The 21,769-nt window shown below is 47.5% G+C and overlaps 2 protein-coding genes across 3 annotated transcripts in view; one reads left to right on the top strand and one right to left on the bottom strand.

Annotated features, from left to right (window-relative positions):
- TP53 (tumor protein p53) overlaps positions 1–10,939 on the bottom strand; it is a 12,520-nt gene extending 1,581 nt beyond the window's left edge. Inside the window, exons 1-10 of one of the 2 annotated variants that reach the window (XM_010843073.1) lie at positions 10,781–10,939; positions 2,873–2,974; positions 2,716–2,799; positions 2,373–2,627; positions 1,753–1,939; positions 1,560–1,672; positions 1,228–1,337; positions 762–898; positions 604–677; positions 63–169 (exon numbers count right to left, since the gene is read on the bottom strand). In XM_010843073.1, the coding sequence (XP_010841375.1) occupies positions 63–169; positions 604–677; positions 762–898; positions 1,228–1,337; positions 1,560–1,672; positions 1,753–1,939; positions 2,373–2,537 (893 nt within the window). In that variant the 5' untranslated portion in view covers positions 2,538–2,627; positions 2,716–2,799; positions 2,873–2,974; positions 10,781–10,939. The remainder of the gene's footprint in view (positions 1–62; positions 170–603; positions 678–761; positions 899–1,227; positions 1,338–1,559; positions 1,673–1,752; positions 1,940–2,372; positions 2,628–2,715; positions 2,800–2,872; positions 2,975–10,780) is intronic. The other variant, XM_010843072.1, reaches the window with a different exon arrangement.
- A 906-nt stretch (positions 10,940–11,845) lies between these two features.
- WRAP53 (WD repeat containing, antisense to TP53) overlaps positions 11,846–21,769 on the top strand; it is a 12,058-nt gene continuing 2,134 nt past the window's right edge. Inside the window, exons 1-6 of the mRNA XM_010843071.1 lie at positions 11,846–12,528; positions 12,681–12,779; positions 13,041–13,152; positions 21,239–21,327; positions 21,527–21,617; positions 21,725–21,765. Of these exons, the coding sequence (XP_010841373.1) occupies positions 12,125–12,528; positions 12,681–12,779; positions 13,041–13,152; positions 21,239–21,327; positions 21,527–21,617; positions 21,725–21,765 (836 nt within the window). The 5' untranslated portion in view covers positions 11,846–12,124. The remainder of the gene's footprint in view (positions 12,529–12,680; positions 12,780–13,040; positions 13,153–21,238; positions 21,328–21,526; positions 21,618–21,724; positions 21,766–21,769) is intronic.

Below are 21,769 nucleotides of genomic sequence, written 5' to 3'. Positions count from 1 at the left end.
CAGATATGTGTGTGTGCATGTGTGTGTGTGCCTGGGCACTGGGGAAGACCTGGATCACTCACCTAGAGTGAGCCCTGCTTTCCCCTGGTTCCCTTCCATCCAGAGCATCCTTCAGCTCCAAGGCGTCATTCAGCTCTCGGAACATCTCATAGCGTTTAAACCCACGGATCTGTGGCAAGGAAGGAAGGGAACAAAGAAATATTAGGCAAAGTCACTACAAGACCCAGGGGGCTCCCCCAGTAGCTCAGTGGTAAAGAGCCCACCTGCCAATACAGGAGACATGGGTTCAATCCCTGGGTGGGGAAGATCCCCTGGAGCAGGGAATGGCAACCCATTCCAGTATTCTTGCCTGGGAAATCCCATGGACAAGGAGCCTCGCGGGCTACAGTCCACGGGGTTGAAAAAGTCAGACACGACTGGGTGACTAAACCCCACAGCCACCATCACCACCACCAGTGAATCATGGCCATGGACAGACAAAAGGATGACTAGAAAAAATGGGCTTAACCTCACATCTGCTACATTTATATTTTTTTCTTCCCTTATCCAACCCCATGGAGTTAGGGTGAGAGACTGCAGCTCTCTCTCCCCCAGACTTGGTACCTGAAGAGTGAAGTACTCTCCATCCAGTGGTTTCTTCTTTGGCTGTGGAGAGGAGCTGGTGTTGGTAGGCAGTGCTGGGAAAGAAGCAAGGAAAGGTGAGAAAAGAGTGAATTGGGGGCAGAACTGCACCCTTGCTGCCTCTTCTACCTCCTGCTCACCTCGCTTAGTGCTCCTAGGGGGTGGCTCGGGGCAAGACTGCCCCTTCTTGCGAAGATTTTCTTCCTCAGTGCGGCGGTCTCTCCCAGGACAGGCACAAACACGCACCTCAAAGCTGTTCCGTCCCAGCAGGTTACCACTACCAGGGTAGGAAGAGGGAAGCAGGAGGCAATCAGAAAGGGGGACCCTGTCTCTGTGTTCTCCTGTGAACCAGGCCCCACCTACTCCCAACCACCCCCATCCCAAGGGGAGCCTGAGCGCCAGCTCCAGATTGAGAAGACCCCAGCAAGAGAGGTTCCAAAGCTGGAGAAAGGAGGGAGGGAGGAGCAGAGAAGTCCATAAAGGGAATGCAGAGAGAGGGAACGCTGGCTGGTAGTGTGGGAGAATGTGGTGAGGGGCGGGGTCCCGGGGACAGGCAGGCGGAGATTAGGGAGCAAGCTAGAGTGGAGGGTGGTGTGTGGTCCCTACCAAGAGTCTTCCAGTGTGATGATGGTAAGGATGGGCCGCCGGTTCATGCCCCCCATGCAGGAGCTGTTACACATGAAATTGTAGTGGATGGTGGTGCACTCAGAGTCGATCTGGGAGAGAGCACAGGCCGGCCGTGAGGCTACCCAGCCCCGGGGAGGCTGTCAGCCTCTGTGAGCCTGTTTCCTCAATTGTGGAATGGCGATAACCCATCTGCTCTGCGCACCTCACAGGCTGTGGGAGGTCAAGTAAGAAGGAGATAGCCCCCTCCCTCCCACCTAGGGTGGTCACAGACAAACCCCCTCCCCCCGGAGAACCCAGTTGCCAAACCGGACCTCGGGGGACTCATAGGGCACCACCACACTGTGTCTAAAGGTGTTCCGGTCGTCCAAATACTCCGCGCGTAAATTCCCTTCCACCCGGATAAGGTGCTGAGGAGGGGCCAGACCTGAGAGCAATCAGGGAGGAATTAGGGGCTTGGGGGCTCCGGGTTCCAGGCCGGTCCCATCCACAGTCCCCGCCGCTCACCATCGCTATAGTCAGAGGAGCGCTCATGGTGGGGACAACGCCTCACAACCTCCGTCATGTGCTCCAACTTCTTGTAGATGGCCATGGCGCGGACGCGGGTGCCGGGCGGGGGTGGCGAGTCGACCCACAGCTGCACTGGGCAGGTCTTGGCCAGCTGGCAGAACAGCTTGTTAAGGGAAGGGGAATACTGGAGGAGAAGGAGGAAGAATGAACGGAGGGGTCAGGGGACAAGTACCCAAGGGTCGAATGTACAAGCACCAAGTACCGACTGGAAGCGGTGTCCTGTGAGGGCAGGGTAGCTAGAGATGGCAGGGTTGGGGGTGGGGGGTCCACATCCCAGAAGTGTACTTCCAATAGCTACAGAATGAATAAGTGAAGAAAAAAGGAAGAAATGGCTTCACGACAGATACTGAGAATGTGACGGGAAGGATGAAAACCCAAGGGTCAAGGGGAAAACGCAACATTGGGATGGAGTCAAAGGTCACAAACTAACTAGGTAAGATCTAAAAAGACTGACAAAAAGGCAAAGGCTGAAGTGGAACCCCAAACTTCTGAACAGAAAACCCCTAGGCTGTATGGCCAGGTACTGATAGGGAAGTCGGCTCCCCAGGGCCACTGACCGTGCAGGTCACGGACTTGGCTGTTCCGGAATGCAGGAACCCTAGACGGAAACCGTAATTGCCAGGGTAGGTCTTCTGGGAGGGGACAAAGGACGACAGGGGCCAGGAGGTGGCTGGTGCTGGGGTGGCTGGTGGCGGGGCAGCTGGGGCAGAAGGCTCTGGCATTTGGGGCGCTTCATTCGGACATTCATCCAGCCAGGTGGCAACATCTGTGTACGGGAGCAGGTCATCCACGGGTGCGGAGAGCTCGGAGGACTACAGATGGGAGAAGTGCGCGTCAGAAGGCCCAGTTCCCACCCTCTGGACCCGCAGCCCCAGGCCCCGCCCGTGCCCCAGGCCTTACCAGAAGGTTATTTTCAGGAAGTCTGAAAGAAAGGAGCAGAAAGTCAGGACTGGCTTTTGTTTCTCCCAGGTCTCTACCAGGGGGCTGGGGACCATGATGGGGCAAGGTTATTGGAGGCTGAGCAGTGAGCCTGCCCTCCCTCCAGACCTCCACTCACAGGTTCCACAAGTCGGAAAATGTCTCCTGACTCAGAGGGGGCTCCACATTGAGTTCTGCCTGCGATTCTTCCATTGTAGCTCCCTGGAAGGTTGTGTGGCCGCTGGAGGGAGAAAAGTGAGGATCCACCCTGAGACACACCCAACCCTGGGTTACCCAGTCCGGAGGCAGGAGGGACCCCCTCTGCCCACAGCACACCTGGCAGCTGAGGATCTGCTGGGGGGTAGGGGAGGCACCTGCCCCACACCTCAGCAGTCTTATCACACACTTCCTTGAGGGATAAAGGCAACCAGAGAGGGACTTCCAACCTTCCCACCACTGAATCCACAGGCCTTCCTCAGTGTATATGTATTTCTGCCTTCTTTTGCAGTAATAAGGATGAAGTAACTCTTGGTTCATTTCCTCTGCCCCCATCCCTCTACCTGCTCCCCTGGGATGGTTCCTCACCCTGGCTTACAAATCCCTCAGGGCCCAACCCATGCCCACCTCTCTGACCTCACCTCTTAGCACCCTCTCCCTTTTCTGGCTTCCCTGGTGGCTCAGATGGTAGAGCGTCTGCCTGCAATGCGGGAGACCCAGGTTCAATTGCTGGGTCAGGAAGATCCCCTGGAGAAGGAAATGGCAACCCACTCCAGTACTCTTGCCTGGAAAATCCCATGGACAGAAGAGCCTGTAGGTTATGGTCCATGGGGTCGCAAAGAGTCGGACTTCACTTTCCTTTTCTGATGCTTATCAGACACTCCCAGTTCACTGAACTCGGGACCCTGGGCCCTGCATCCCTACAGGGTAACCTCCTCACTGACCTCATCATGAACGTCGCACCTTAGCAGGGATGTTTCCCTGGACTTCTCCATCACAGCTAGCCAGCCAAACCCTGTCACCTTATTTCAATTCAGGTCACCTTCTTTTAATTCTTGTGGTAATTATACTGTGTTACCTTTCCCTGTTCATTTTGCCTGTTTCCTCTATTGGAATATAAATGTTTTCAGGGTAGGGATGTTGTCTTGCTCACCAGTTACTAGCATATTGGCTTGCACCTGGTCAGGCTCAATAACTGGGGTGAATAAGTAAATCCTCGTACCCAGCCTGTAAGCTGGTTATGAGCAGTCAAGGGAGCAAAGGGGACAAGGGGGTGGCTGTGGCCTGGGCCAGGGCCCTGTCACCACCAACTCATTTCCCAGGCTAGCTTTCAAATAGTTTCAACATGCCATCTTTCTTGATGCCAAATTTGTCATCAGCTTTGCTCAGAACCATGCCCACGGATCAAAGTCCATGTTCACTACACTTTTCTTCTGTGTCCATGGTAATGACAACCCCCTCCAAGCAAGCAGCTCTTATGGGCTTCTCTGGTGGCTCAGATGGTAAAACATCTGCCTACAATGTGGGAGACCTGGGTTCAATCCCTGGGTTGGGAAGATCCCCTGGAGGAGGGCATGGCAACCCACTCCAGTATTCTTGCCTGGAGAATCCCAATGGACAGAGGAGCCTGACGGGCTGTAGTCCATGGGGTCACAATGAGTCGGATGTGACTGAGCGACTAAGCACACGCACACACACACAAAGGTTCACCTGCACCTTTCTGTTGATATAGGGTCTGCATACTTATGTAGAGTGTGAAAAATCTTTTCACGTGTGGTATCTTGTTGTTCAGTAGCTAAGTTGTGTCCGACTCTGAGACTTCATGTACTGCTGCACACCAGGTTTCCCTGTCCTTTACTATCTTCTGGAGTTGGGTTATCTTACTTGTCCGGATAACCACACCTGCCTCTTGACAGGTGAGAACGTCTTAGAGAGGTTAAGTGATCTGCCCACAATTCATATAGGTGAGTGAACGAGCTTTTATGAACAATGACTGTTTGAAGGTCTAGGATTAAGATGCTTACTTCATTACAGACTACCCTGCAGAGCTATCTTTCGTAAGGCTGGCAAAGTGCCACTTATCATAGCTCCCAAAGCTGATGGGGAATGGACTCTGAATGCGCCTGGAGGAAGGCAAGAGGGGACAGCAGTGGGATGCCAAATGTTTGCCTTGGGGGAAAGGACCAGGGTTTCCCTTAGATAAGATGATCAAAATAACTTTTGAGACTATTATGGAAGGGAAGCTGTTTATGTAGAGATGGGGCGCAGAAGTCAAAAGCCCAGGGTTTGATGCTGTATTGTCAGTTAAGTTTGCTGCATGACCGCACTCATCTTAAATCTTCCAGGGCAAATATGGCAGAGCATGGGCTCTGCAGGCAGACAGGCTAGGCCTGTGTCCCGAGCCACCGTCTAATAACTGTTTAACTTTGGAAGGTTGCTGATCCTCTCTGTGCTTCCATGTCCTTTGCTATAAAATAGTATCCCACTGATTACGGGAAATATAAAGAGTTGAGAAAAGCACATAGCAAGAGCTCAATAAATGCTTCTCTTTATATGGTTATCCCAATTTTACTTGTTCTATATTATTGCTAGAGAGAGCTTTGTGACTGGGAGCGGGTGGGGCTTTTATGGTCCTGCTGGGATCTTTGCTAGTTCACCCCCTTCAGGCAACTGTGTTCTGTAAACAGGTTGGGAGGGGCTGTTCTGGGAGGGTGGGCCAAGGTCTCAGTCCCACAGGGAGAGGGATAGCCCTGTGGACCTAGGAAGTCTCCCTCTCTCAGTCCTTGGTAGCAAATGAATTCTCATTTTCTTTCTCTAGGAAACCTCTTCAGACCAGATACTTCCCGTGGGTGTGAACATCAGGGGGTCATAGTTCTAAACTGTCAGAGGCTGAACCAGACCCTCTGGATGGCTGGGGAGGCGGAGCCTTTCCAAAACAGCCCCCTGGGAAGGCAGTAAACTCAGCTGGGACTTAAAGGAGAGGCAGGCCTATCACTATCCTAACAATGGCTGCTGTTTATATAGACCTCCACTGCCTTCAGTGGCTTATCTCAGTAATCCTCTCAAAAAGCAAGTAAGGTAGGTACTATCATCAGAGGAGAGAACAAGGTTAAAGGAATTACCCAGGCTCAGAAAGCTCTCCAGAGTCAGGGCCAGGGATTTGAACACACGCTGTCTGAAGCCATACCCAAGCTCTAAATAATTATGCTCTGGCTTCTCCCAGGGCCTGATGTTTGAAAAAAACAAAACAAAAAACTTTCTGTTGGCTGGAAGCTGTGTAATTGAAAAAAATTGATTCTTGGAAGAAATAAGGGAGCATCTGGTAAAACTGAAAACCATACCTCTTGCTACTTAGCAAAACCGTTTCTCGGTGGACGTCCTAGAAAAATGATTGCAAGGGGGCAATAGGAGTCTTGCACAAAAATGTTCATGACATTGTTGTTCCTAGCGGCCGGTGACAAGAAACAACCTTGGTATCCATCAATAAGGAATAGGTAAATGAAATGCGGTGTATTCATTACAGTGGTTTACGGAAATGAATTTTATGTGTATATGTAACCTGTTACAGTTCAGAAACATACTGGGTGAAAATACGATTTGCAAGAAAAAACAAAACACAGTAATTTAGTCTATGGAAATCAAACACATAAAATGATTATTTATTGCTTATAAATATATATATAAAAGCATGAAAGGCAAGAAGACTACAAATTCACAAAATCTTTAATAGTGATGATATTCTCAGGGAGAGGGTATGTATGCTTAGGCTATTGGGGGTAGTAGAGTCAAAGGGGTTTTAGTTTTTCTTCCCCCTTTGGCTGTGCCTTGAAGCTTGTGGGATCTTAGTTCCCCAACCTGGGATTGAACCTGGGCCCTGGAAGTGAAATAGTCAGGGAATTCCTGGTTTTAGCTTTATTAACAAAAAAAAAAATTTTAAAGGTGGTATCTATACATTGCTTGTGTAATTAAAATAACATGGAGACAAAAATAAGACAAAATGTTGTTAAAAATTATTTGGTGGGAATGTGTTGTTACTCTTGTACTATGTACTTTTCCAAAATAAAAATATTGACGGAAAAAAAATAATGGATATTTTAATCAGATTAAAAAAAGTAAACAGAATAATGTCCTCCCAAGTACCCATCACTTAGCTTGAAGAATAATCAAGCATTTTGCCTTTATTGTCTCACCCGTACCTCTAGTAACTCCCCACAACCCCACAAATGTTTTTGAGGTGAAACTTACATAGGTTGAAATGGTATCATACTATTTTGATCACAAAATCTGACAAACTTTGATAAAGCTGTGTAACCTACCCATACCAAGACAAAGATACTGTGTTCTCTTCTGAAAGTTTTATGTGTGGGTTTATTAACCATGTCAAATTTACTGTTGTGTATAGTGAGAGGTGTGGGCCAAAATCCATTTTTCTGCTCCAGTTGTTTCAGCACCATTTGTTGAGACTTTCCTCTCCCCACTGATTCACTCTAGTACCTTCACAGAAAATCATTTGACTACATTTATGTGTCTTTTCCCAGACTCTATTCATTAATAATGTGGGTTCAGTCCATGGGTTGGGAAGATCCCTTCGAGGAGGAAATGGCAACCCACTTGAGTCTTGCCTGGAAAATGTTGTGGACAGAGGAGCCTGGCAGGCTCCAGTCCATACAGTCACAAAGAGTTGGGACACAACTGACCATACATATATCGGAGTATAATTGCTTTACAATGCTGTGTTAGTTTCTGTTGTACAACCAAGTCCTACTGTAACTTTACAGCAATCTTGAAATCAGGTATTTTAAGGCCTCCAACTTGTACCAATGTTTTGTTTCAGAATCAGCTTGTCAGTTTCCACATTTTTAAATCATTGAGTTAAATCTTTCTGAAGAGTACCGACACCTAACACCATTGAGTGTTCCAATTCATGAATATGCTAAAATTTCTTTAAATTCTCTCAGCAGTATTTTGTAGTTTTCTATATAGAGCTCTTGTCCATTTTTTGTTAAATTTATCCCTGAGTATGACACGTTTTTCACCATGGCTTCCCAGGTGGCTCAGTGGTAAAGAATCCGCCGGCCAATGCAAGAGACACAGTTTCGATCACTGGGTCAGGAAGATCCTTTGGAAAAGGAAATGGTGACCCACTGCAGTATCCTTGCTTCGAAAAACCCATGGACAGAGGAGCATGGTGGGCTACAGTCCATGGGGCTGCAAAGGCTCAGACATGACTTAACACATCAGGTTTATGAGTTTAGATTCAAGGTTGCTATTATATAAAAATACAATGTATGCATATTGCCTTTGAAAGTTGTAACTTGCCTTTAGTTTTAGCTTTCACTTGTTAGTTCTCATAGTGTGAAAATGAATTTTCTATTAGGACTTTTGGTATACAGTCATACCATCTGTGAATAAAGCCATTTTATTTCTTCTTTTCCAACTGTTATGTATATATTAACAGCATTAGGCTGGCCTTATAAAATGAGTTGGGCAATGTTACTGCCTCTCCATTCTGAAAGAGTTTATGTGAGATTGGTATTGTTTCTTTCTCAACTTTTTGAATTGAAGAACAAAGGAGACAGATAGGAAATAGCACTCAGACCCAAATGCTAACAATAATTGCATTAAATGTAAATAGACCAAGCACTCCAATTAAAGCAGTTCAGTGGGGGAAGGAAGGCTATTTCAACAAGTGGACCTAGAACAACTGGCTAGCCATAAGAAAAAATAACACAGAACCTTGAACTCACAGCATGAAAAAAATTAGTTCTTGACTAATAAATTATGGCTCACAGACTTAAGTGTTAAATCTAAAACTAGAAAGATTCTCAAAGAAAATATATGAGAAACTATAAGAAAATATCTTCACGACCTTGGGGTAAGATCTCCTAAACAGGTCAAAGAAACCACTGAAAAGAAAAATGAATCTTCTGTTCCTTGTAAGAGTTGTTAGACAAGCAAGAGGTCAGGAGAAAACACATGTACCTGACAAAGGATACACATTATTCCTATCCAGAATATACAAATGACTCCAACACCTCAAGGACACAAAAAGCAAATGAACCAATTTTTAAAATGGGGAAAACACTCGAACAGTCTCTTTATATCTGACACAGAAATGGCCAGTAAGCACATGCAAACTGTTGGAACATACTTAACAGAGAATTGCAAACTAAAAACCACATTGATATGCCACATTAGAAAGCCTGACAAACCAAATCCTGAGACAGGTTCTATCTTGCTGGTGGGAGTGTAAAACAGTACAACCACTTTGAATAACTAGAACTTTTTAATATAATTAAAAAATATAAATAAACACCTCACTCTATGACCAAGCAATTTCACTCCTAAGTATCCAAAAACATAAAAACATGACTACAAAAATAATTTTAAGAATGTTAATAGCAGCTTTATTCAAAATAATCTTAAATGAGAAGCCACTCAAAGGCCATCAAAAGGAGAATGGATAAACAATGGTTTATTTATTCAGTGGAATATACTAAAATATAAAGAAACAAAGTATTGGTAACGCTGATACATGCAATAAAATGGGTGAATTTCACAGACGGAAAGAAGCCTGACACAAAGGAGCACAAATTGTATGATTCCATTTATAAGAAGTTCTCCAACAGGGAAAAAAAATCCACGGTGACACAAATCAAAGGCGGTGGCTGTAAATGCTACTTCTAACATAGAAAAAAGCACGTAAGTACCGCGCAGTGTCATGTTCGTAGCAGGTGCGTGGTAAGTGACCCCGCCCTAAATAATGAAGATGCCGGAAAATTGGTACGGGTAGAACTCCTAGGCCGGTCCGCCGCCTCCCGCGGGCAAAACCAGCCGAGACAGAACTGCAGCTTCGAAGCCCTCGGCCCCGCCCCTCTCCAAGCCCCGCCCCTTCCGCTTCACGACGTTCACTCTGCGTCCGAGAAGGGAATGGTTCAGCCCAAAGCCAGATAAAGAAGTTGTTTCTCCGCCGCAAAAAACGACCCTTCGTTTTTCTTCTATCGTTTAATTCTCAAATGTATCCATTCTCGAAATACCCAGGGTCTGCCCTCTGACGCTAAAAAAAAAAAAGAAAAAAAAAAACCCAAACCGTCCACGCAATGGTAGCGTCCGCCTGGGTAGCGGTCGATTGGGATGGAGCACACCATTCAAAGAGGGGGAGTGATTGAGGTTTGCATCAAAAAGAATACCTCTTCCTTTCCAAAAGCGGTAGCTAACCAGGCTAGGAGGGGGAAAAAAGTAGAGGGGTTAGCAGCCTCCTTTCACAAGTAATGAGGACCAGTATAAAAGACCTTTTCTCTTTCTACTTCCCTCACGTGTGAATAGTGGGCTGCTCCGAAAAAAAGAAACCGGAAATGCTCCCGCAGTGGTAGAAATGTAAATGTACAGCCAAACAATAACAGGGCCTCTGAGGCCCGGCTAGTTCTGCAGGGCTTCGCGGGCAAAACTCTCGTTTAGCATGCTCCCCTCACCCCCTTCCACGACTGACAGCCTTTAACCAGATTTTCTCCATCTAGCGGAGCTGAGAGCCAGTGGGAAAGATTACTCCAGGAAGGACAAAGGTCCGGAAGTTATGGGACCTTAGCAGCTTGGACTTTCCGGATCACCCCGAACCACTTCGGAAAGGAGCCCGAGGTTCCATTGGGATGCTGCACGTTCTAAAATTCTGAGCCATGAATCCCCGAAGTTTCGAGATCCGAAAGTCCCAGACCCTGATGCTTTGTGCATCTTATTTCACACACCCTGGGATGGAGTTAGTGGTGGTGGGGAAGAGCCCCTTAGGCCGGCTCAAGGTTCCCCAAAGCCCCATTCCCCCGCCCAAGTGTTTAGCTTCGAGTTCGGCTGGTCTTAACATACCAATCATCTACACTCGGGCCTGCTAACATTGCATTCCTGTTGTTGCCGCTAGCCAAGACCCCCGCCCTCCCTGCCGCTAATCGTTAACCCCCCGGTTACCGCCCCCCAGCCCTTTATTCCCCCGAACTGAAAATACAAGGAGCCAAGAGCCCGTGACTCATAGAGGACTCATCAGTCTCAGTCAAGAGCTTACCCGAAGCTCAGGGGAGGGTGTCACCGTCCTGGGATGCACGCTCCGAGGTCGGACGCTAGATGACCCCGGAGACCAGCGGCTACCTGCGGCCAGGATGGTGGCTCTGGACTTTTGAAGAGCTCAAAACTTTTAGCGCCAGTCCGGAGCACGTGGGAGGGGAAAATCCCAATCCCAGCAACCCTCGCGAGGCTCCTGGCACAAAGCTGGACAGTCGCCATGACAAGTAAGGGCAAGCAATTCCCCTGCGGGCGGAGGCGAAGGGAAAGGAGAGCAGGAGAGGAGAGTGCGGGGAAAGTCAGGATTCTCGCTATATTGGTAGTGTAGCTAGTGACCCGTTTGGATTGGGGAAGCTCGACAAGCGAAAACCGTAACGGCCGAATTGGTAGAAACCATTTTGGAAGATTTCTGCCATTGTTTCATGTATGGTGAAAGGAAGAAAGCCTTTGCACTTGCATTCTCTGCCTGGAACACTCCTCTCCTAGATACCTGGATAGTTTTTACTCATCAACTAAACTGTCAACTTTTAGGAAGGCTTTCCATAATGTCCCTATTTAACGTATACCTCCATATGCGCTATATTACACCATCTTAATTATTTTCACACCCCTATCATTTTCTGAAGTGATTTGTTCCTTGCCTTCAATACATAGCAACCTAAGACTTAGAAGGGCAGAGACCTTGTCTACAATCTTATTGATTGTTGTTTCCCAGTACCTACTACAGTACTGGGTAGCAAGTAAGAGTTCAATAATAAGTATTTATTGAATGAATGAAAAGAGACAGAGGTCTGAAAAATTTAGGTAATAAGATGCAAAAGAGGCGCAAAACCTGTAACATCGAACAGAGCGCTGGCGCCCTCTGCCGGTTGGGGAGGGGAGTAGGTGCTTTAAGAACTGTCGCGGAAGACCGCAGGGGGAGCTCAAGCACTTCCCGTCGAGGCGGAAGCTTTCGGACTACAGCTCCCAGCAGCCACTTCAAACTTTCCAGGGCCCCAGGGCTTGATGGGAACGATTACCCGTGACCTGTTACGTTCCTACCCCGCCCCTACCTTGGGTTGCGCGCGAAGTCTGATCAGGGATGCTGAGGTCCAATGGAAACGTGGACCCAAATCCCGCGAGAACTGGTGGCACTTAGCTACCGACTAGGCTTAGGAACGCTGTTTATTCGCTGGGCCTTGTGCCCCCTCCTGGGAGGAGGAACACACTGGAGCATTTTTCCAGTTCTGCATCCCAATCCGTGCGAACTTTGAAGCGGTCTCGGCTGCTCCGCGGGCCCGGCCCCTGGTAGCCGCCGGGAAGAGGGCTGCCTGGCCGCGGCCAATGTCTGTCGCGCTTCCTCTGCAGTATGAAGACACCGGAGGCTCCACCATTAGCTCCAGACCGCCTTCCTTCAGACCAGGCCCCAGCTCCAGCCCGTCTGTCTCATCAGGCTTCCCCGATGGATAAAAATACGGACCCTGAACTGATGCCAACGCCACGCGATGGGGATGATCCGCCCCAGGTGTCCTCAGATCCCATGGCTGGCTTAGCTCTGTCCCAGGAGCTGGAGGAAGGGGTCCCAGCTTCTCTCCCCACTCCCCTGGAAACAGGGTTTGGTTCTCCTAGTGAGTTGAGCAGTCGAGTCGAAAAGAAAGAACTATCTGAAAATGTGAGCCTTCCTGCAGAAGAAACAAACAGGCCAGAGTTGGGGCCCGGAGAAGACGTGGAAGGTGTGTCTGAAGAACTCACTCCAGAGGATGAGGGATACACGTAAGTGGGGCTAGCGGTTGGCTCAGGAATCTGAGGAGATTGGGAGTGTGAAGTAATCTCATAGGCCAGTCCTCAGCCCCATTTTTCCAGGCCCATTTCCACTTCGCTTTGGCGACCCAAGTTTGTTGTCCACCCCTCCATCTTCCTTACAGCATTTGGAACTACAACTTCTCCCAGGTACCTCGGTTTCTCAGTGGTTCCTGGTCAGAGTTCATCACCCAACCTGAAAACTTCTTGAAAGGCTGTAAGTGGTAAGTAAGGATTATAGGGCAGGGAGAAAACCACGCCCAGGATTTCCACCTTAAAACAGCCCATTTATCTGGGAGAAGGATCTACCATGGTGGGAGAAGGAGTAAGAATTCCTGGCCTGAGCTTCAGTTGCATTTAGGATTGTGTGTCTTCTCTCCTCAAGGTCCTAGGGCTGTTTATCTATCCCAGAGGTCAGCTCAGCCCTAGCCCTGCACTTGGAAAATCTAGGTCTGTCCAGCTTTCTAACTCTTTCATCCTCCTAGGGCCCCTGATGGTTCCTGCATCTTGACCAATAGTGCTGATAATATTCTGCGGATTTATAACCTGCCCCCAGAGCTGTACAATGAGGGGGAGCAACTGGAATATGCGGAAATGGTAAGGGCAGGGGCTAAGAGCTAACTGCCACTTCATCAGACATTGCACTTTTAAGGCCTTCCTGTAGATGGAGAAAGAACAGTCCACATGTTTCCTGTTCTCAGGCAGGACACTTCGCCATGAGTTTCCACAAGTAATATTTCTACCCTGAATTCCGAAGTCACTTAAAGAGATATTTGTCCTTCTTTAGTTAGGAATATGTGTTTCTTGTAAAAGAGTAGTGGCTTTCTCACTGTGGTTTTTATTTTTTTTTCTCACTGTGGTTTTTAATTGACTTACAGAGATGTGTTAGAGAAGGCAATGGCAACCCACTCCAGTACTCTTGCCTGGAAAATCCCATGGATGGAGGATCCTGGTAGGCTGCAGTCCATGGGGTCGCTGAGTCGGGCATGACTGAACGACTTCACTTTCACTTTCCACTTTCATGCATTGGAGAAGGAAATGGCAACCCACTCCAGTGTTCTTGCCTGGAGAATCCCAGGGATGGCGGAGCCTGGTGGGCTGCCGTCCAGGGGTTGCACAGAGTCGGACACGACTGAAATGACTTAGCAGCAGCAGCATTCACTTACTGTGTTGGGTATTGGGATAAAGTGATGAATGAGACAGAGAGCTGGTTTGCTTTTTTTGTGTGGGAGACAGACAGCAAACGTGTAAATAAATAATGAAGTTCTTTACATATGATAATAAGTCTGTGAAGGAAATAAATAAATGCTATGAAGGAAATAAACAGAACAAAGACTAACTAGAGAATGCTGCTTTATTTTTACCTGTTTGTATTTTTGAATAGTGTCATTTTATCTACCTATTTATTTAAACTTTATTTATTTATTTGGCTGTGCCAGGTCTTAGTTGTAGCATGCAGGATCTTTTAAGTGTGGCATGTCAGATCTAGTTTCCTGACCAGGGATTGAACCCGGGCCCCCTGCATTGGAAGCTCAGAGTTTTAGCCACTGGACCACCAGGGAAGTCCCGAGGATGCTGCTTTAGATTAAAAACAAGGTCAGGGGAGGGGCTCTCTGAAGAAGAGGCATTTGAGCTGATATCTGAAAGATGACGAGATCAGTCATGTGAAGTTTTCCAAGAGGCAAAAATGCTATTATACAAAGACCTAGAGCTGGGAAAGAGCCTTATGTGTTCAAGCAACAGAAAGCAAGCCAGTGCGCCTGGACCAAGGCCAGTGAGCGGGAAAGCGTGGTGAAGATGGCAAGGTGGCTGGCAGCCACATCTTGTGGGTAGGGCATTTGAAGTGTTTTGAGGAAGCCGTGGGAGAGATTAAAAGAGAGGAGTGAAATGATGGCTGAAATCTAGAGAGTGGATTGTGAGTGGGCAAGAGTGGAGATTCATCTAGATGTGTATCCCACAGTCTAGGTAAAAAATGATGTTGGCTTGTGCTAGTGTGGTATCAGGAGAGATAGAGGTGGGTGGTTTTGAAGTATATTTCTTAGGACTTGGAAGTCAGTTGGGTGAATGGGGATACAGTTTACTCAGAGGATATGAAGAAATGTTGGGACAGAAGTAAGGATTTTTAGGTACTTTAAATGTGAAATGTAAACCTAAGGAGAGACTTGGAGAAGGGTGCTGGGGATATACTTTGAAAGTGGGAGAGCATGTCGATGGTATCTTGGAATTGAGAATGGAGTCAATCTCAAGAGAGAGTGGAAATGGAGAAGAAGGCTCAAGCAGATGGAGCACTCAGGCACATGGAGATGGGTACAGGAGAAGTTACAAAAGTGGAGGCCAAAATCACATCTAATGATTCTGATCATGTCTAACCATGTTGAGAGTGAGAGCAGATTTAGAGAATGACCCGAGAAAACATTAATGACTTTAAGAAAAGCACTTTCAGAGAAATGTTGGAGGCAGAAGCCGATTGTAGGGGGATGGAAGAGAAAATTCTTTGAAAGTGTTTCCCTGTGAAAGGGAGCTGAGAAATGGAATGGTGACCGGAGGGAATGTGGGGTTAAAGAAAGGTTAACAAGATGCTTCTGTGAGGTCAGGAATAGCCAGTAGAGAGGGAGGAATTGCTGCTGTAAGAGAGGGCTGTGTGACAGAGTCCGTGTGTGACTGGGAGAAGACAGGATCCAGAGCACACTGAAGGACTAGACTTTGACAGGCGCAGAATCCTTGCTCGCCATGGGAAGAAAGGCAAAGGGTGTGTTCAGAGGAAGTTGTTTGGTCATGGGAAGATTTGGGTGTCTCAGTCTCTTGGCTTCTCAGGGAAGCATAACAGGAGGCTATCAGCTGAAGGAAGGGGGCTGTGGGGAGACAGCAGAAGGTGTGAAATGATCAATCCCCAGGGAGTAGAAAATCAAAACCACCAAGGAATGCTCGATGTAGAGTAGCAGTGCTCTTTTTCTTTCTTCCCCGCTCAGTCGTGTCCATTCAGTCTTTGCGACCCCATAGACTATACAGTCGGAGAAGGCAATGGCACCCCACTCCAGTACTCTTGCCTGGAAAATCCCATGGGCGGAGGAGCCTGGTGGGCTGCAGTCCATGGGGTCCCAAAGTGCCTGACACAACTGAGTGACTTCATTTTCACTTTTCACTTGCATGCATTGGAGAAGGAAATGGCAACCTACTCCAGTGTTCTTGCCTGGAGAATCCCAGGGACGGCGGAGCCTGGTGGGCTGCCGTCTATGGGGTCACACAGAGTCGGACACAACTGAAGTGACTTAGCAGCAGCAGACTATACAGTCCGTGGAATTCTCCAGGCCAAAAGACTGGAGTGGGTAGCCTTTCCCTTCTCCAGGGGTCTTCTGAACCCAGGGATTGAACCCAGGTCTCCCGCATTGCAGGTGGATATGTTATCAGCTGAGCCACAAGGGAAGCCCAGCACTACTCTTTGCTCAGTCCCCGCTAGAAATTTGTTATCCTTCATTGAAAGTGAGACCAGTTAGCATGGTTGTGCATCTTTCCTCAGTAAGTTGACTATAGTTTCTCTGTTTGTAAAATGAAGATGGTAATAATAGCACCCACTTCATAGAGTTGTCGGAGAAGGCAATGGCACCACACTCCAGTACTCTTGCCTGGAAAATCCCATGGATGGAGGAGCCTGGTAGGCTGTAGTCCATGGGGTCGCTAAGAGTTGGACATGACTGAGCGACTTCCCTTTCGCTTTTCACTTTCATTCATTGGAGAAGGAAATGGCAACTCACTCCAGTGTTCTTGCCTGGAGAATCCCAAGGACGGGGGAGCCTGGTGGGCTTCCGTCTCTGGGGTCGCACAGAGTCGGACACGACTGAAGCGACTTAGCAGCAGCAGCAGCAGCATAGAGTTGTGGTGAGAATTAAAAGAATTAGGGTAAAGCGCTTAAAATAGTGCCTGGCATGCAGTCAGTGTTGAGCACACACTAGTAGTCCTTGGTGTTAGTTGAGTGCAAGCATGGTCTAGGAGGAATAGGAGGTCTGTCTGGGGTTTGCCAGGAGAGAAAGACCAGGGGTGTTTCGAGAGTGTCTGCCAGAGTACCCCTGTCATGGTTGACCAGCATGTAAGGTGGGTAAGGAAATGGGTTGTAAATGGGCTTCTGATGAAGCTGAACAGAAATTCAGGGAGCCAAATGGGTTGAATGTTCTTTTTTTTTTTTTTCCCCAACCCAGGCCCTCCCTTGGCAGTGAAAGCATGGAGTCCTAACTACTAGACCTGTGGGGTGCCCCTGGATGGGGTGGAGATGATGGCCAGAGATTGTGGTGATGACTCAGTTGTGTGTGTGGGCAGCTGGTCCAGAGTGGAGGTGGTGGCCGTGGGTGCTGAGGAAGTCAAGGAATGGCAGAGGCCAGGATGTTGGGCCTTTTTATTCATTCTTTCATTGCTGATTCATTCAACAAATATTCATTGAGCACAGTCTACATGCCAGGCGTGTAGGTTAGTCGGAGTGCAGGTCTTGTGAAAGAAGGGTCTCCTGTTCCAGGGATGGTCCTGAATGCCTGCCTGTCCTGCATCTCTGTGAGCTCGGAGACTGCAGACATGGTAGTTCTTTGTGCAAGCTGTAAGGCACACCTTGCCCTGGTTTCTGCAACAGAAACCAGTGGTGTCCAGAAACCAGGATCAGGTGGGCATGGTGCAGCCAGCCTGAAAGAGTTCAGGAGCAGGGATAGTTAGAGGAGGCTGGAAATGTGAGAGCTCGAACATTTATTGCACACACTTGTTTTATTTTATTTATTTATTTTTTTACACATACTTGTTTTAGAGAAATGAGAATGGTACAAAGGGGGAAACGTCATTGTTTTCTACCACTCTACAAAATTTAGCCCTTTATGTTTTTATATATTCTTTCTGGTTGTTATTGTTCAGTTGCTCAGTCATGTCCAACTCTTTGCAATCCCATGGACTGCAGCACGCCAGGCTTCCCTGTCCTTCACCATCTCCTGGAATTTGCTCAAACTCATGTCCATTGAGTTGGTGATGCCATCCAACCATCTCATCCTCTGTCATCCGCTTTTCCTCCTGGCCTCAGTCTTTCCCAGCGTCAGGGTCTTTTCCAGTGAGTCAGCTCTTCGTATCAGGTGGCCACCATATTAAGAGCTTCAGCTTCAGCATCAGTTCTTCCGATAAATATTTAGGGTTGATTTTCTTTAGGATTGACTTGTTTGATCTCCTTACTGTTCAAGGAACTCTCAAGAGTCTTCTTCAACACCACAGTTCTAAGGCCTTAGTTCTCCGGTGCTCAGCCTTTTTTATTGTCCAGCTCCTGCATCCATACATAACTACTGGAAAAACCATAGCTTTGACTACACGAATCTTTGTAGGCAAAGTAATGTCTCTGATTTTTAATACACTGTCTGGGTTTGTCTTTGGTTTTCTGTCATTGTCATTCTTCCTAAGCTCTGTCCAAATACCGAAGCTTTCTATGTGGTTGTAATACTATGGTAGATGGTTTTGTACACTGTTACTTTTAACAGTCATATCATAAATGTTTTTTGTGGTCCTCCAGTCTTTGTGGTTATCATGCTTAATGGTTTATGATATTACATTGAATGCTTATGATAGTTTTCTTAACTCTTCCTCTGTTTTGGACTTTTGGATTGTTTTCAGGGTTTTTTATATCATAAATTATTTTTCAGTGAACATCTCCATGTGTTTTGATGGAGATTCTTCAGAGAAACAGAGAAGTTTTATAAGAAATACCCTAGGTCGGAGAGTATCAGTATTTTTTTTATGTCTTGTAATACCAATAATCAGTTTGTTTTCAAAAGCTTTTTATGCTGTTTATTCTTTTTATTATTATTACTGGTGTTGGCAATATGAGTATACCAATTCTATCACAGCCTCACTCATTGGCTATTTTCTCCTTGAAGTCTGTATTTAATTTGTGGCATTATTGTTTCTGTTTCACGTCTTGGTGTTTGGCCTTGAGGCATGTGTTTCCATTTTTAGTGTCTGAAAGTTTGCTATGGAAACGGATAGCATTTATGTAGGCGGGGAAAGTGGGGGGCGGTTTGGGGGTATTTTTGTGCATCTGTGTACTGCTTCTTCTCAACATAGTTTCCCAACTCCTCCCTTCCTTTTTCTACCTTTTCACAGAGCTTTCTGGAACTCCTGTTTCTATGTCCCCGCCTCTTCCCTGAGTACTCTGCCTACCGTGTGGCTCTTGCCTGAGGTCTTCCCTTTCCTGTACCTTCTCTAGGGGAGACTGTGCAACCTCTGTGTCCTACATATCTCAGGTTGGGGAGGGGTGTCCTCATTCTCAAATGCTATATCCACACAATTGCTTTTCTGCTTTGTAAAAACTTGTCCTTTGTGGCTTAGGCTGTCTGATTCTCCCTAACTCGCTGAGTACCTTGGCACCTCAGCTCTCCTGTGCATGCCAAGTCCTTCCACCATCTTGGTGACCTTAGGTATCCAAACCAGGATCTCATCCTTTAATCGCCCTCTCCTAACCCCCACATCCAATTAATTACCAAATCCCATCAAGTCCACCTGATCTTTCTAATTTATCCAGTTCACTCTGTTTTAATTCAAGGTGCTATTATTTTGGGCCTTATGTTATTGGGACAGTCTTCTATTTCCATTTTCCCATTAAAACATTTGACTGCTGATTGTACTGATTCCTCAGTAGGTGTTGGGGAAACAGTGGTAAGACAGACAGACATGATTCCTGTCTTTTGCAGAGTGGAGACACAGAGGGCATTTGGAACGTGGTTCAGGAGGAGGCTTCCCATGGGGAGAAGTGTCTGAGAGACCCAAAGGATGGCTAGGATTTGACCAGGAAGAGTTGTTGGGGGAAATGAGGGAAGGCTGTTCCAGACTTGGAGTCTAGTGTGTGTGAAAGCCTGCAGCCCAGGAATGCAGTGAGTTGGCACCTTCTCAGAGCTGGGAATCAGGATGGTGGGGTATGGAGATGTTACAGGAAAGAAGGCAGGGGTGAGGGATGAGCCTGGAGAGGTGGGTGTGGGGTAGATGCTTGGTAAGGGAAGGCTTCCTAGAAGATTGGGTTTTATACTGAGGATTATGAAGAAGCATTGCAATGCTTTGAGCAGGAGAATGATGACAAGAGTCCAGGGCCTCAGTGTGGCTGAAGAGTGGAAATTTGAGTGGCAGGTTAGAGTATAGGGAGGAGGGAGGCCAGGGCATGTGTAGAAACGCTGGCAAGAAGGTAGTGGCTACACGTGGAATCAAAGGTAAGGAGACATGTTCAAGCGAACCTAGGAGGTGGAATCGGCAAGCTCTGGCCTTGGGTTGGACCAGGAGAGGAAAGGACGTGAAGAGAGTAGTAGTCAGGGTGGTCAGAGTTTAGGCTTGAGAACCGGGTGGAGAGCCCAGGAGGAGCAGCAGATTCAGAGGCAGCAGAGGCTGGGTCTATCCCAGCTAAACTGAGTTTGAGGAGCCTGTGCGATGCCCTAATGGAACTTTACTCCACGCAGTCAGATGCAAGGGTTAAGAGTGGAGATGTGGACCTGCAGTCACAGCTGGGTGACATCACCCCAAGGGCCAGCAAGTAAGTGACAAAGGACTCATATCCTGATGATGTGAAGATTTCCTTCAAGTCAGTAAGTCAAAGACAACAACCAAGGAGAAAACTGAGCAAAAACTATGAGAAGGTGCCCTTAAAAAGAAAAATGTCTTCACTTCACTGGTAATGAGAGATGCCAGTTTATATTGTAATGAAATACCATTTCACAGCCTTCAAATTGAGAAAAGCATGGAAGTCTGGCAACAGCAAGAGGAGGCAGAGCAATGGGTGCTCCTACACACTGCTGTGGGGAGAATAAATTGGGATGAGCACTTTGGGAAAAAAATGTGACACGATCTCGTAGAGTTGGCAGAGCGCATACCATGGAGCCCAGTGGTTTCCCTCAGTAGCAGAAACTGCAGAGAATCCCTCCCACATGTGTACCAGATTGTTAAAGCGCACTTGCCAGAAACTGGAAAAACATCAGTGACTGTCAATAGAGAACGATGCGTGAATGGAGTGCTGTGAAGCAGGAAAAATGCGTGAATTCAAGCTAAGTTTGTCACCATAAATCTCATAATCGCGATGGGATGCATACAGCTTGGTACCATTCATATTAAGTTTAAAGGCAAGTGAGACCATGCTATATATTGTCTTTCCTCTATGAATATATTCCTAAAGAAATATACAAGAATGATAAATTCAGGATAGTGTTTCCCTCTGAAGGAGGATTTCATTGGGAAGAGGTTTTTAACTGTTTGGTAAAATATTTTGTTTCTTAAGCTAAGTGGAGGCCTCACAGGGTTTGGTTTGGCTTTGTTTTAATACTTCTTTGCTTGTTTGAACTGGTCGACAACTTTTATAAAGGATCCAGTGGCACCTGGTAGGTGGCTTGGTGGGTATTTGCATCATTGGCTGGTTCTTTGTCTCTGGGTTGGGGTGTTATTTGTTTCTTCCTCTCTTAAGTGTTGACAAAGCAAAAGGATAAATCTGTATGGCGTTTAGTGGCCCAATTCTGATGTGAAAGTCTGAGCTGAGCCTTGAAGCTCAAGGTCTTGTTCTTGTATTTGCCTGATCTGCCTTCCCCTGCCTGGTTAAGTGCCCACAGAGTGTCTCCCTCTGCCGTAAAGCTGTTCCAGGTCCGAGTGGGCCTCCTTGTCCTATCAGTGACCCAGGCATCTCCGCATCTCTGTCTAGGCCCCCGTCCTTCGAATGGTGGAAGGCGACACCATCTATGACTACTGCTGGTATTCCCTGATGTCTTCAGCTCAGCCGGACACCTCCTAGTAAGTGATGTCTTTTGCCTGCTTTCCCTCCCCACCCCGTTTTAAGGGAACCCTCTACTGAGAGACAGCCAGGGGCTGTGGGGGTCTCAGGAGGAGGGAAGCTTGCTTTGACCTTCAGATGTGAGCTGAGAGGGCTGGTCAGTTGGCTTCCTCCCTTCCTTTGACAGCACCGGGGCCTCAGTGTCCGTGTCTCTCTCAGCGTGGCCAGCAGCAGCCGGGAGAACCCAATTCACATCTGGGACGCCTTCACCGGAGAGCTCCGGGCTTCCTTTCGCTCCTACAATCACCTGGTAGGGACTCTCCACCCAGCCGCAGGGCTTGCCCTGGCCCAGCTCTCCTTCCTGAAGAAGGAAGAGGCTGTGCGCCAGGCCTGTTTCCAGCCCTTCCCTTCCCCTAGGATGAGCTGACGGCAGCCCACTCGCTCTGCTTCTCCCCGGATGGC

The sequence above is a fragment of the Bison bison genome, unplaced genomic scaffold (genome assembly GCF_000754665.1).
Source record: "Bison bison bison isolate TAMUID 2011002044 unplaced genomic scaffold, Bison_UMD1.0 scf7180017864180, whole genome shotgun sequence".
Taxonomy (NCBI): domain Eukaryota; kingdom Metazoa; phylum Chordata; class Mammalia; order Artiodactyla; family Bovidae; genus Bison; species Bison bison.
This window is presented reverse-complemented; position numbering and strand designations above follow the sequence as displayed.